Genomic DNA, 15,448 nt, shown 5'->3' on the forward strand with positions numbered 1-15,448 from the left:
CTACACACATAGATAAAACATTTTCATTTTGAAGAGACAACACTGGTTTCCGTTACATGGTCCTTGCACTACAGAAGCTAGCTTACCATGAGCCATTGTTCCAGCCATGCCTGGTATGCAGTTGGAGCTCAATAAATGTATATTGTTTGAGAAAACTTGTAGGAGCCACTTAGCTGAAAGCAGCCTTCCCAATAGCTGCAGAGATCCCTGATAACACTTTAAAAAAAATGTATTTATCTGTTTGTGAGAGAGAGAGCAAGTGATCAAGTGTGAGTGGGTGGAGGAGCAGAGGTTGAGAGAGAGCTTCTCAAGCAGACTCCCCACTCAGCGTGGAGCCCCACTCGGGGCTCGATCTCACCACCTTGAGATCATGACCTGAGCCAAAATCAAGAGTCAGATGCTTAACCAATGAAGCCACCAAGGCACCCCCTGTTAACACTTTTGAGGGTCCTCCAAGTACTTTTAAACTCAAAGAAACTTTTTTTTCTCATGTCCTGCGTACCCAAAGCCTATGACAGCTTCGGCGTCTGTCCCGTGGGCTGAATCTAGATGATTGTAACCGTAAACAGTGTTTGTAGAGCTCCCTCAGTGCCAGATTCACTTTGATATGTTCATCCTTGTTTGGAAGCCCAGAGGAAACAAAATTGCTGTGTTGTGCTCCCGGGCCTTGTGGTTTGCGGTAACTCTTTTTAGTACAGAATGTGCCCCCAAATGGCCTGTTCCATTTTGATCTCATGAGCGAGGATTTACCCTGGGGACTCTTCAGCATATCCATAAAAAACAGAGGAGTTAGAGTTGAAAGAGATTTTTTAAAAATCATCTAGTCAGTTTCCTCATGTTCCCAATAGGAAGCTCGGGTCCTAATTCAGTTAAGAGCCCTCCCCGCCGGAGCCATGTTACTTGGATGGAACCAGCACACACTACACTTAGGTGGCCTGACTCCTCTCAGGGACAGCGCAGTACCCAGTGTCTGTGGCTCCCCCCCAGACTTTGAGGACCCTGAAGTCCGCTTTCTGAGCCCGGCTTCTGCTTTGAGCTTCCTTCCCACCAGTCAGACCAATTCTTTGCTCTTCTTCCTTCAAAGTCACGCACCTCCCTACTTTAAACTTCCTCTCAGTCAAAATGGGAAGAGGTACCATGCCACCATTAATATGTGCCACTTAACTGATTCCATTTATTTTTTATTTTTATTATGTTACGTCAGTCCCCACACAGTACATCATTAGTTTTTTTAAAAATTTATTTATTTTTTCAGCGTAACAGTATTCATTATTTTTTCACCACACCCAGTGCTCCATGCAATCCGTGCCCTCTCTAATACCCACCACCTGGCTCCCCCAACCTCCCACCCCCCTGCCCCTTCAAAACCCTCAAATTGTTTTTCAGAGTCCATAGTCTCTCATGGTTCACCTCCCCTTCCAATTTCCCTCATCATTAGTTTTTGATGCAGTGTTCCATGATTCATTGTTTGCATATAAGACCCAGTGCTCTGGGCAATCCATGCCCTCCTTAATACCCATCACTGGGCCAACCCATCCCCAACCCCCCCTCCCCTCTAAAATCCTTGTTTGTTTCTCAAAGTCCGCAGTCTGACATGGTTCTTCTCCCCCTCTGATTTCCCCCCCTTCATTTTTCCTGGATTATGCTGAGTGAAACATATCAAAGTGAATCTGGCACTGAGGGAGCTCTACAAGCAGAGAAAGTCAATTATCATGCAGTTTCACTTACTTGTGGAGCATAAGGAATGGCATGGAGGACATGAACTGATGCCATTTAATATGAGTTCAGGTTGTCACCTGTTCATTAGCTGAAGACCTCTATTAAAAAAAGAAAAAGGCTTTTATACCTTCTTATCGATGGACAGCTGTGCTCCTCCTTAAGGGGGAACAAGCATCTGTGAGCAGATGGGGAGATACATTTAAAGGAAGAAGGAGCCCTAAGAATCACACCATAGGTTGAACCCTGGGGTTCACCTGTCAGCCTTTTACTTTTTTTGGCAAGATGTGGGGTATAGACCCCCAGGCTTCTGATTTCCTCGGAAGGGCGCTCCAGTGCCTGGAAACAGACTCCCTGAGAGTATGTCCCACCTGGATACTCCCCCCACCCCCCCGCCATCCTCAGCCTCTGTCCCCAGCCCTGGAAGGTCAGCTGGCTCAGTGCTTAGCTCAGCTCCTGGTCACTCTCCCCCAGCCTCCTCCCCTTACTCTTTATCTTCTTTTTATTCTGCAACACAATGTTGGTGCACCCCAGATGGTTTGCCAAGTGTGCTCCCTGAAGAACAGCATTAGCCTTACCTGGACCTTTGTTAGAAATGCAGATTCTCAGGGCCCCTGGTGGCTCAGTCCATTAAGCCTCTGCCTTCGGCTAGGGTCATGATCTCAGGATCCTGGGATCCAGCCCCTCATTGGGTTCCCTGCTTCTCCCTCTGACCCTCCCCCCTGCTCTTGCTCTCATTCTCACTCTCTTTAATGAATAAATAAACCTTTAAAAACAAAAGAAATGCAGATTCTTGGGCCCATCTCCAGATCTACTGAACTGGAAACTAGCTGGGAGGGCCCAGCGCTCTGTGGTTAACAAGCCCTCCTGGTGATCTTAGTGAAGGACTTCGAGCATCACTGCCCTCCCCTTCTCTAACCTGAATCTCTGTGTGTCCCCCCCCACTACCCCCACTAGAGCACAGAGCTTCTGGCTGGTGTTTTTTCAGATTCCACTTTGGGGTCCAGTGAACAATATTTAGTTATTATTTCATGATCTTTGTACTTCATCTTTCTCTCTATTTTTCCTCTTTGTCTAAAACGGGCCCTGAGACAGTTTCTGCTCTAAGAAGTTTTCAGTTTCCGACACTAAAGGTGCTGTTGCAGTGCATGTCTCTCTCAAGGAGGGCAGGTACAGACTGGGCGTGACAACAGAGGACTTGAGAGGCTGTCACAGAGCCTAGGCCAGCTTGCCCATCAGTGGGCCAGTCCTCAGTAAAGGGCTAGAGTGCCACCAGTCACCATTTCCAGGCTGTCGTGGAGTTCAGGCAGAGAGTCTGGATCGAGTCAGGAGGCCAAAGTTGACGTTCCAGTGGGTCAAACATGGGCGAGTCACTTTGCTTCTAAATGTTGGCTTTCCTATCTGTCCAATAGTGATGTCAGGGAGGGCTTGGCCTGGATAGGCTGAAGGTGTTTTCCTGTTAAAACAACTCAGTGATTTTAGTTATTGGTTTGGTTGAGGGGGCAGAAGGGGTGAGATTAGTTCTTGTAGACCTCCCAGGAAGTGAGGCCTCCGTGTGTTTTTAGGAAGTGACTGAATGCTGTCTCACCTTTGGTCTTCTCTGCGTTACCTGCCACCCCACACGGGGGCTCTTTCTCCTCCTTGAACAAAGAACAGGTAGGCTAGACTTAGGTAATCTTAGATAGAGTTGCTAATTCACCCCCCTTGTTCCCTGATTCACTCCCAGAGATATTAAGCAAATTTAATGCAAAATCCTGCACCCACACCGGAAAACAAGGGCCAGCAACTTAAGCATTTGTTCTAAAAAGTACATATTTAGTGGCTTCTTGAGGCTGCTTTTGATGAAATATGACAATGAAATATATTACATAATAATAGCAGTAAGGGTTGACGTTTATGGAGAGCTTATTATATGCTAAGCACTTTACATAGAATTTTCTCATTTAATCCTCACATTATGAGACATACATTGTTATACCCATTTTATAAATGAGAGAGTTGAGGTACTGAGGAGTCAAATGTTTTGTCCCAAGTTACACAACGAGTAACGGACGGAGCTTGTATTTGAACCCCAGTCCGTCTGGCTCCCTAGCTCTGCTATAAAGGAAGGATAAATCGTGAATGAGGAGAGCAGGAAGTTAATCTGCTGACAGATGCCCCAGAGTCCCTGTTCCTGCCCGAGAGCTATACTTTCTTATCCCCCACTTGCTGCTACCTCCTCAGCTGACTCAGTAACCAGTACTGGTCCTACGGGTCACTCTGTGTCCTCACTGAGTTCTAGAAACCATTCTGGGCTGGTTTCTTCACTTGTAAAATGGCAGAGGCCTGATACGCCTGGGTGTGGTGTAAACAAATAATGACCCATTTGGAAAAAAAATCTTGGAGCTTCTTGGAAAGGCGCTTTGCGGGCAGGAAGAACCTCTGCCTTATCAGAGAAAGAGATCAGAGCTAGGGAGGTTGATGCCAGTGCTCCTTGTTCCTTCAGAACAGGAGACCTCATAGGAAAAAGCCCCCAGGAGGAAGAACTCCGTGAAAATCTCAGGTCTAATGAGGTAAGGAAGGCTGACATAGAGACCTTCCCGTCTTGATCCTGTATTTACCTCTTATCTCCTGGATGAAAAGAAAGATTTAAAAGGGCCTCATGAGCTATTATGCACATGTCATTAGAAAGGTTTGTTGTATGTCCCTCATGAACTGATGCTTGCTCTCTGGGATGGTGTAACTCAACTCACCAGCTCATTTCCATGCCACCCCCCCCAGGAGTGGCATCCTAATTATACAACATTGGCTCAAAGTAAACATGGAGACAGTGCAATGACTTCTTTTGTATTTATGTTGGTGGCAGTATCTATAGGACGTATAAATTGCATAAATTTTCACCTTTCCATGTTTTCTCTTCTGTAGTCTACATGAGCATAAAATAAGCAGAACACAGAGGCTTCTGGCATTTAAAGTTTGACGTCACTAAACGCTTTGTAAACACAGAAATCAGAAGATCTGAGTTCAAGTCCTGATTACTCCTGATCAAAAATGTGACTTGAGCAGGTCCCTTTAAGTTTTCTGAACTTGCTTCCTTATCTGTCAAATGACTATGATAGTGCCTTCCTGGTCACAGGGATGTCATTAGCCTCAGCTCTGTTCAAATGTGAAATAACTGTTATTATTTCTGCTAATACGGCATCATCAAGATCTCAAATATAGTGCATGGTATGTAGGACTTGGAATCAAACATGCTTCCCTCATGCGTGTGCTTACCATCTCAATTAGTGTGGTGACAAGACACAGCATAAAGGACTTGTGCTTGCACTGACCTGACATGGGGCCTGGGAGGGCTCTGGGTAGAGCCCATGGCTCTGCCTTTGTTCCTGATTCACAGAGCCGTTGCTTCTAACCCTCCTGCAAAGGGGTCTTGCTGGTGGAACATTTGACGCTGCTGTCATTGAAGGTGGTCACTGCATTGTGTGTGTGTGATCTCAGACCAGTTCCTGCTGGTCTCCCGAATCACATTGACTGTATTTATGTTAACCTGTTTTTTATGCCCTTTCCTTCCTTTCGCTGTGTGTGTTTTTTCTGTTGTTCTGATCTGGTTGGGAGAAACCAAGCATCTTCTTGAAGCAAAACTACCCGAAATGTGTATAATGATCCTATCTCACATAAAGATATACATAAACTAGCTGTACATGTGTACATAGGAGATTTTGGCAAGAATACATAAGCGACGATATTTTTAAGATGTTATTTATTTATTAGACAGACAGAGATCACAAGTTGGCAGAGAGGCAGGCAGAGAGAGAGAGGGGGAAGCAGGCTCCCCTCTGAGCAGAGAGCCTGATGCGGGGCTCGATCCCAGGACTCTGGGATCATGACCGAGCTGAAGGCAGAGGCTTTAACCCACTGAGTCACCCAGGTGCTTCAACATAAGCAACTATTAATATCAGCTTCGTTTGAAAAGTGGGGGGTTAAGGAAAATTTTGAACACACCCCAAAGTCAATAAAGGAGTAGACCCCCATGCACCTGTCCCCTGGCTTTGACAATTACCAATTCCTCATCGTTACCCAGCTTCATGTTAGACCTATTTGAGTTTCTTTTTATCTACCACGAGCATGTATTTGGAAATTTTGAAATTTTAATTGTAAAGTCAATTCAAACTTTAAAAGAAAATGCAGGAGGTTAGGTTTCATTTGTTCCTGTCTTTTTTTTTTTCTCACCCTTTTAGACTCCGGTCCTCTCAGAGGTAGGTGATCAAGAATGATTCTCTCCGACTTCTGTGGTCCCCAGGGACAGATACTGGCTGAACATCTGGGAAAGGCAGCAGCTCTGGTTGACAGCACATCTATGTCAGCGCTATTGCCTTAATCACAAGGCTCGCACTGTCAGCCCTACTGTTTGGCTTGCTGTGTTTTTTAATTAAACTGTTTACTTTGGCTGAGATTTATGACGCTGTTTTTAAATGAGAATATGTGCTTTCTGTCCCCTCTTTGTTCCCTGGGCCCGACAACCTGTGCAGTTCTCTGCAAGCTATTTTTCGCAAAACAATCTCTGCATTTCTTATCAGACGGAGGGTAATTTTACAGGGATTATTAACACTCTGCGCTCCGTAGTGTGTGTTCTCCTAGGGCTAGAAGAGGAAATTGTCTGATGCAAGCCCAGCAGCTGGTTAGCTGGCCAGGAATAGAATATTACAAAATCACCTTGAATCTAAAACCTGTGCACCAGCTGTCTGAGAGGAAGGACAGGAAGTTGATTTTCGTATTTACATTCCTTAGTCGGTGGTATTGAAAAACGCAGCTAAAATAGAAATGGTTATTTTCCCCAGTGGTTCAGCGTGGATCGATCTGGACTGTTAAGTCAGAAGACCATTCGGCCCCATGCCTTGTTAGCACGAGTGCGTTGCATGAGTGAATTAATTTTTCACATCAGTGCGAATTGATCCCCTTCTCTGCGCTAGGCACTAGGGAGACACAAATAAATAAACTCCCCCTTAGTATCCTGCTCCTCGTCTAACTGTAATACAGTGGGATGAATGTTCTCCTCGTGGCACTAAAATAGCGTGGGAGAAGGGAGGAAGGAAGGTGCTGTAGCTTTCAAAGGCTTGGGGGGTTGTTCACAAAGGAGACGCCTCATCAGCTGAAGAGCCAAGACAATTTTCTGAATTGCTGAAGGCGGAAGGAGGGTCTCCATCTTGAGCAGAGGCATGGGAGGTGATGGCTGCGCTTTGGAGTATGGGGAAGAGTCCAGTGTGCCCAGGCTTCGAGGCGGGTGTGTTTGTGTTTGGGAGGTGAGGAAGGTGAGGAAGTTTGGAAAACCTCCTTAGAGCCTGAGTAGATGTGGTTCTTTTGGATTCAGACAACTGAGGCTTCCTCAGCCACCTGAAGGGATTGGTTCTGGTTATTAGTAGGGCACGTGTAGTGCGGAAGAAGAACTAGAAAGCCTAAGAAACCAAGGTACTCCAGGGACAGGCATCTGTCGCTGTCTATCATTTTGCAACCTCTTTCTCCTCACCTCCTAGCTACGCTGTGCTGGCCTCCCCACTCCCCTCACATTCCTGGTCGGCCAGTTTCCTCAGTATCTTGGTGGGGAGTGTTCACCTTTGCTCTGGGAATCCCATGGAGATGGTCTCGGAAATACGGAGGGTGTATGTGGGACAACCGGGTGGGAAAACCAGGAAGTACTCGGGACTTGGCAGCCTTTCAGCTCGAACGGCCCACATTGCTGTTTTACACATTCACATCCGGTGAGTTCCATTTGAACAAAGTGTTCCATGGCACAAGTAGAGTTTGAAAACTCCAGCTCTAGTTTAAATCTCGGAGGGAACCATTCTGTTTGGTTTTCACTGATTGTGTCACTTGGGTTGGGTAAGATCTCATGCCTCTGGTCTCACTGAACAGCCCATGGGCACGTATGTGCAGGGGCCACCAGAGGTCATGGGCTCTTTCAGTCAGGTACCTCCCCACATGGAAAGAAAACAGACTCAGGGTGGTGGACCCCGCTGGGGGTAGATAAGGTGTGGAAGGCCGTTTTAAATCAAAGGGGGTGTTGGACATGGCGGATGATGTGACTAACGTGTGTAGGCAACATGTCTTCTTTAAAATGTATGGTTTTTAGCCCCTTCGTCAGCATTTTGTGGAGTCTTTCTATTCCAGGAGAGGCATGGCTACTCAAAATGTCTATTTTTCCATAAGACTTTTAAATATTCCTTACTCTATTCCCTTTTTGGAGACCTCCATGCACATTAGCATATGAAAACCTGTAATGGATAAGTTAAGTTCAAGTAAAAGGAAATAAGTTTTTGAAAAACACCCATACACACGCAACATGGATTAGAATTTTGGAGATTGGTCACCCTGGAATGGAAAGCATAAATAGTTTTATAAAAAGATTTATGGTTACCAAGCTGTGGGGTGGGGACTCCTAATAGTTAGAAGCCTCCTTACCTTTTTGAAAGTTTTGAAAATTTCAACAATTTCTTAGTGTCCTTGGACATTCATTTTTTCAGCAAATAATAAGGGCCCGAAGTGCTAGGCAGAAACACTTGGCTATATGTCTGCAGAGTGAACATTCTTATCTTTTTATTGGGATAGTTTTTTAGGAAAGTACAATTAAAAAAAATTTTTTTTAAAGATTTCTTTTATTTATTTACTTAAGAGAGAGAGAATGAGTGGTGGAGAGGGGCAGAAGGAGAGAGAGAGAGAGAGAGAGAGAGAGAGAGAAGTGGACTCCCTGCTGAGCAGGAAGCCCAATGTGGGACTTGATCCCCGGACTTTGAGATCATGACCTGAGCTGAAGGCAGACCTCCAACCCACTGAGCCACCCAGGCACCTCCAAGAATGCATAAGTATTTTTAGAATTCTGTATTTCTGACTATGAAATTTAGAAAAAGAAAAAAAAAGATGCTAGCACCATTATTAAAAGTTTTTAACTACAGTAGTGAGTTGAAAACCATCAGTATCTCCTGGATCCAGTGTTCTTTCCCCTCTATCAGATGACTGCTCCGTTTTCTAAACATGGAAATATGCCAGGCCCTGGTGGGACTGCCGGGAGAAAGGGCTTCTGCCCTCGGTGCTGGGTGGGAATTGGTGGGAATCAAGAATGCTCACGAATTAGCCCCATGCTCGGGTTCATGAAAGGATAGGCATTGAAAGTTTCTATTCTGTAGTATTTGAAGATAAACATTACCTAATAATTTTTTTTAGGATGGAAAGTTTATAGGAGCTAAAACTCCTCTTTTGGCTCATAACATATTCCTCCTCCACCAAATTATATGGTAGCTTGTTCCATGTTTCGATTTCTAAATAAATTGGTCCTCATTATTCTTGGATTCCTGACAGACATCACGTCTAAGAATTAATGTTTCACATTCTGCCACTTTGAGCATGTTAAACAAATTACTCAGTGTCATTGTCACTGAATTCATTAGAGGGAAGTGAGACTTTAGCACGCCTAGGTGAACATGTTTTTTTTATCAGCCTTTGTTTATTTTTTATTAATAATTACAACTCCACATTGGTTTTGTGGCTTTAACATTACCTGCATCCGGGAGCCACCATGAGGATGGCTGTCCATAAAGTAGTGAAAACAGTGCCTAGTGCCTAGTAAGGTCTTGAATGCTTGCGTTGTCCTTCTTAATGAACTTCATGACTGTGTGATGAAGTAATTACCATGGGTGTAATTATCCCCATTTTATCAGGGAGGATTCTGGTGCTCAGAAGTTGGATTGTTTGGAATTACAGGCAGTGTCAGGATGAGAACAAGAAGTTCCTATTCCTAGTCTTGTGCTCCTGATTGCTCTCATAACAGACCTTTTAGGGTTTAGTATTTTGATATATGAACTTAGGAGGATAACATGCAGGCCGTAGATGTGAAGCGAACACAGATGTAAGTGCCGTGTCGAGTACTAGGCATCGAGTAGGAATGCAGTCAACATGGGTTTTTTCTTTCTATGCCGTTTACAGGCGTTAGGATTCTCATTTCTTTTCTTTTCTTTTTCTTTTTTTTAATTTTATTTATTTGACAGAGAGAGAGTAGGCATAGAGACAGGCAGAGAAAGAGAAGGAAGCAGGCTCCCCACTGAGCAGAGAGCCTGATGCGGGGCTTGATCCCAGGACCCTGGGATCATGACCTGAGCCGAAGGCAGAGGCTTTAACACACTGAGCCACCCAGATGCCCCCGGATTCTCATTTCTATCCTCCTCTCCCTTGTCCCTGCTGATGTCCCAGGTAAGCATTCCATCTGCAGACCACTCGTGCATCTCCAGGCTTTAGCCCTTCCTAGTGGTCCTTGTCAGCTCAGCCCACCTTTACGGAGTATCACAGATAGAGTGCCTTGAACAACAGAAATTTACCTTCTCACAGTTCTGGGGGCTAGAAATCTGAGATCAGGGTGGGGCAGGGTTGGCAGGCCTAGCTCATAGGTGACCCCCTTCTCCGTGTGTCTTCATGCTCTTCTCTCGGTACAGAAGTATGTCCTAATCTCTGCTCGTCATAAGGACACTAGTCATCTTGGATTAGGGCCACCCTCAAGACCTCATTTTAATTTAATTACCTTTTAAGAAACCCTCTCTACAAATACAGTCACATTCTGAAGTACCAGGGTTTAGGCCTTCAGCATAATGAATCTGAGGGGAACACACAACAGCCCATAGGAGTGGTCTAGCCAGGAACAGAGCTGAGCTTCCAAGCCCCAACCCAGTGTGCTCCCGACTTAGACTCACGGTCCCTGGGATAGCAAAACCCATTAAATTTCATCCAGTCAACTCTGTTCAAAAAGCAGGCAAGCAGACAGTCTAGTTCCTTCCTTAAGGAGTAGACAAGAGGAGGTTGGGGCCTTGCTGGGTGCCGATGCTGAATTGACATTCTGTTGCCCAATCTCAACACAGCCAAGGTTGGGGTGAGCAGAACTGCGTTCATTCTACAGAGGAAAAAGTAAGCCTCTGGCCTCGCTCACACAGATACAGTGAGATTTACTCAGGTGGCACTCCCCTCTCGCAATGATGATGAGAATATGAGGTTAGAATAGGACCATGTGAGCAAAGCAGGAAGAAAGCCGACCTGTGTTTCACCCAATTCAAACCCTTGAGAATTAAAAAGTGAATGCAGGCTGATAAAAGAAGGGAAACCAAATGGAAAAAAAAAAATTAAAGGCTGGTTGAAGGCTCTTTTGGAAAAAAAAAAGTCATAGAGTTCTGAAGGGTATAAGGGAAGGCTCTGGGTCAACCGCTTTTCTACATGCTAATCCATCAGCCTGTAAATAAATCACATTTGCCCCACAGCTTTCATCCATCTCTCCCGGATATTCTGTTTATCCCTCCCTGGCTAGAGGCAGCACAAAGTGGCCGTTGGGAAGTCAGACTCTGAAGTGAGACCATCAGGTGCAAATTTAATTTTCTTCGCTTATTAGCTGTGTGGCAAGTCACTTAATCTCTTTGAGGTTCTCTCTGCTGTTAAAAAAAAAAAAAAGTGTAGACGGTAATAACAACTCTCAGTGAGGTTGTTGCAAACATGTATGGAATGTGCTTCGATCAGCACCTGGACCCTCGTAAGCCTCACGGAAGGATTAGCTGTTGCCCCTATAGAGAGCGGGACAGGCAGAGGCTGGGATCTTTGTGCTACTTTCAAACGTAGGTCTCTAATCCTGGAAATACGCAATGGGCAGGTGGTGGACATTCATTCATTTCTGTTGCATAGACACATGAATGCCCATGCAGTGGACCTCTGTGACGAAGTGGAAGTGCCTGGTTTCAGCAAGTGTTGAGGACTTTCGTTTGTTCTTTGGTTGAAGCCATAAGCCCACTGGTCGACGGAAGAAGGGAGCCTACCAAGTGGCACGAGAGCTCTAGCTCTAGCTTGTCCAGGGTGGTTTCACACCCCCCCACCATTGACCTGTATTATCTCTAGATCTGGGGGTAGAATCATTTCCTGGGACCTCTGGGCTGGGACAGTGTGGCAACCCCCTCCCGACCTGCAGGTATGTGGATGGCCCTTTGATATATTTAGAGCCTCTACTTTGTTCTGAGCTCTGGGATTGGCTGAATGATTTGCGTTGCCATTAAAATTCCTGGCAGTAATTGCCAAATTTTCTTTCCAGGCTCAGGCTGCATGAAGAAAAGGTGATTAAAGATAGGCGACATCATCTCAAAACCTACCCAAACTGCTTTGTCGCAAAAGAACTGATCGACTGGCTGATTGAGCACAAAGAGGCTTCCGACAGAGAGACCGCAATCAAGCTCATGCAGAAGTTAGCTGACCGGGGCATCATTCATCATGGTGAGTGAGGTGCCCACCGACAGTCACGGTAACGTGGGAGGAAACCAAGGACCACGTCTTCCATTCCTGATATGAACCCTCCCATTGAACAAATAAAACGCTGGGTCTCCTGTGCATCTGTCTCCAGTGACATTCCCCTCCTTGCTCCAAGAGGCATTGGGGTTTATTTCCATTTGCTTCTAAATACATTTCCCTTTCTGTATAGGCATCTCTTAGCAAGGTATCGTATTGCTTTCGGTGCTTTAAATCATTACATAAATGCATGTTTGTTCTTTCACAACTTGATCAGCTCTGTAACTGTAACTGTAACTCTCGTTTGCTCATTTCTGCTGTTGTGTACGCCATTTATAATTACATTTCCCATGATCGTAGCTATGCCATATATAATGAGTACGCTTACCCATTCTCCTGCTGAGGGCCATTTAAGAGGTTTCTGAGTTTTTCTGTTACTCTCAGTGGTTCCAGGAACACTTCTCCTGGAATTCTCTAACCCTGACCAAGACCTCCCACGTACTGTTGTTTTGGCTGAAATGCCCTCTCTCTTTGCTTTAGTCTAGTTTCTCGACATCCTTCAGGTCTCTGCCTACATGCAGCTCTTCAGAGTAGTGTCCATTCCCTGCAGCTAGGTTACTGGGCTTACTAGTCTCCCGATGCTATACCCCCTTCTCTTGTTGCCCCCTAGCACCCTGTGTTAATTCCAGGTTGACATTTCTCATGATCTCAGTAGACGTCACGTTCTTTGAGGCTGATGCCTGCCCCAGTATTTCAAGAAGAATTTGTGGCATGACTGATGCATAGGATGGTGTGACCATTCTACTAGATAATGATGGTGGTGATGAGGATGATGATGATAGCTAATATTACTGTGCTAAACCTGCGCACAAAATCATAGAATGGTACGCTTCAGAACTTAGGTAGTAAAATGAGTCTTTTTTTTTTTCATTTTTATTTATTTTTTTTATTTTTTTAAATTTTTTATTTTTTATTAACATATAATATATTATTAGCCCCAGGGGTACAGGTCTGTGAATCGCCAGGTTTACACACTTCACAGCACTCACCATAGCACACACCCTCCCCAATGTCCATAACCCAACCACCCTCTCCTACCCCCCTTCTCCCAGCAACCCTCAGTCTGTTTTGTGAGATTAAGAATCTCTTATGGTAAAACAAGTCTTAATTAACCTTTCACATCATCTGAGGACTTGAATAAGATTTTTGTTTTCTTATTTGCCTCTCTATGTACATTGTGTTTCAGTGTGTGACGAGCACAAGGAATTCAAGGACGTCAAACTCTTCTACCGCTTTAGAAAGGATGATGGCACCTTCCCGCTGGACAACGAAGTGAAGGCCTTCATGAGGGGACAGAGGCTGTATGAGAAGTATGTCGCACATGAAATCCCCCACTGTGATCTTAACTTGTGGAGAGAGACAGGGCTATTTCCGTCTTTTTATCATTCTGCCTTCAGCCTGGCTCTTCCCTGTGGGACAGTTACATAACTGTTCCTCTTAATACGGGAAAACTCGATCACTCATTTTCTTTTCTCTTTGCCAGAAATCAAGTCAATTTCGTAAGATTCTTAATAAAGAATTTATTTAAATAGAAAATGCTTTATTTAAATAGAAAATACTTAAATATTTATTTTTTATCTTTGAGTCGATTTAGCAAAAGTCCACAAATAAAAAAAGGTTGGAGCTCGATGTTTGCCCGCAGTAAGTAAGGCAGTTGCCTATCTTCTCTTTTCGAGGACTGTTGTATAACTCAGAGGTTTAGTCTTGTGAGTGGCTGGAGAAGCAGTGTCAAGTATGGAGGAAGTTCAGGTTCAGGTCAAGAGATGAGTAGTGAGAGAACTTCAGATAGCAGAATGGTCTAAGAGGAATCATCACTGAGACCCATTGCTGGGTCTCAGATCTCCCCACTGGTCTGTCTCTGAGCGGATCTCCTGTTCCTGTGGCCTCTTTCCCATCCGACCTCTTGTTTTTTGCCAAGGCAGCCACTGGAGAAAGGAGGGTGCGGGGGGACGCTCCCTCCAGAACACTGGGTGCCTTTCAAATAGGTTGAAAATAGGTCTTCATCATACAAAAGAGCCTACTGTGTGATGGGTGGGTTGGTGCATGGGGAGGCGGATCCGGGGAGTCAGATTAAGTAATGTGATGGTGAAGAGCCAGATAAGTTTGATTCTAGCCCTGTCACCTCACCTCTGTCAACCTCTTTTATGACTGAGGAGGGGTGATGGGACCACCTCCTAGGTGTTCAGTGCTGTTGTGGGAGTTAAAAGAATGAATGTGTCAGGTACTTGAATATTTAGCTCAGTGACTGTGGTATGCTGTCAGACGCCAGAGATGATAGCCATTTCAGGTATTAGTCTGGTATTGTCCAACCACTTAATGCTGGGTCATGCCCCCTACGTGTTCCTTCTCCCATCGCTTGCTTTCTAAAACTGAAGTGTAGAAAATCCCTCCTCTCCCAGACTCACATGAATTTGAAGGAAGGTGTCCATCAGCACCTCCATTTTTATATCTGAGTGCAGTGCTTGTTTTGTTGCTGTTTTCTTTCTTTTTATGTTTATTAATTCTTATTTAAATTCAATTGATTAACATATAATATCTTACTAGTTTCAGAAGTAGAGGTCAGTGGTTCATTAGTCTTATATAACACCCAGTGCTCATTCCATCACGTGCCCTCCTTAAGGCCCATCCCCCAATTACCCCCCCCCATCTCCCCTCAAGCAATCCTCAGTTGGTTTCCTGTGATGACGAGTCTTCCATTGTTGGTGTTTTCTTTTTCTTTCTTAGCTCCTTCTGGAAAATTCTAGTAGGTGTTAGATGTTTAGGTCACCAAGACAGTCCTTTCAAACTATAAGATTCTATGTTGTCAAAAATATACATGTCATTTCCCTGGATCAATATTGCTGTCTTTTTTCTGTGTGCAGTTGGCCTTCCTGTCATTAGTGTTCAGTATCTCAATTTCCAAGTAAACTTATTCCTCCAAACTGCTTGTGAAATTAGTACTAGGAAAAGTAATTTAATAGGTACTTAACCTTGCATGAACTAGCAGCCTCCTCGCAGTCTTGGCCCTACACTTGGTTGCTGGAATGCACTTGGAACAAACATTGGGGCCTTTGGAATGATGGCTCAGTTTATCTACTTGAAAATATATAATTTTTATTATATATTATATATAATATAATTATATAATAATAAAATATATTAATTTGTTGGTATAAATATATTAATTTATTCTTATATATTAATATAAACTATAAAATTTATTAATATGAGACTTAATATAATTTTAATATATTTTTATATATCATTTTTATTATATTTCCCTGGATATCTTTTCTATGAATTCCAGCATGTACTATTATTTTATAAGCTTTGTATACTTTCAAAATTATATGAAGAAGAAAATAGTTTTGTTCACAGCTCTTTTTAAGAAATTTATTTACTTTAGTATTGAAGCTTT

The 15,448-nt window shown here is 44.1% G+C and overlaps 1 protein-coding gene across 2 annotated transcripts in view; it reads left to right on the plus strand.

Moving 5' to 3' along the window:
• Positions 1–15,448, plus strand: part of DEPTOR (DEP domain containing MTOR interacting protein) — a 131,232-nt gene that overhangs the window by 32,777 nt on the left and 83,007 nt on the right. For both annotated transcript variants that reach the window (XM_045078079.1, XM_045078078.1), the window contains exons 2-3: positions 11,801–11,979; positions 13,238–13,361. In XM_045078079.1, coding sequence (XP_044934014.1) covers positions 11,801–11,979; positions 13,238–13,361 — 303 coding nt within the window. The remainder of the gene's footprint in view (positions 1–11,800; positions 11,980–13,237; positions 13,362–15,448) is intronic.

This window comes from Mustela putorius, unplaced genomic scaffold, assembly GCF_011764305.1.
Source record: "Mustela putorius furo isolate JIRA1106 unplaced genomic scaffold, ASM1176430v1.1 tig00000228_pilon_pilon_pilon, whole genome shotgun sequence".
NCBI lineage: Eukaryota > Metazoa > Chordata > Mammalia > Carnivora > Mustelidae > Mustela > Mustela putorius.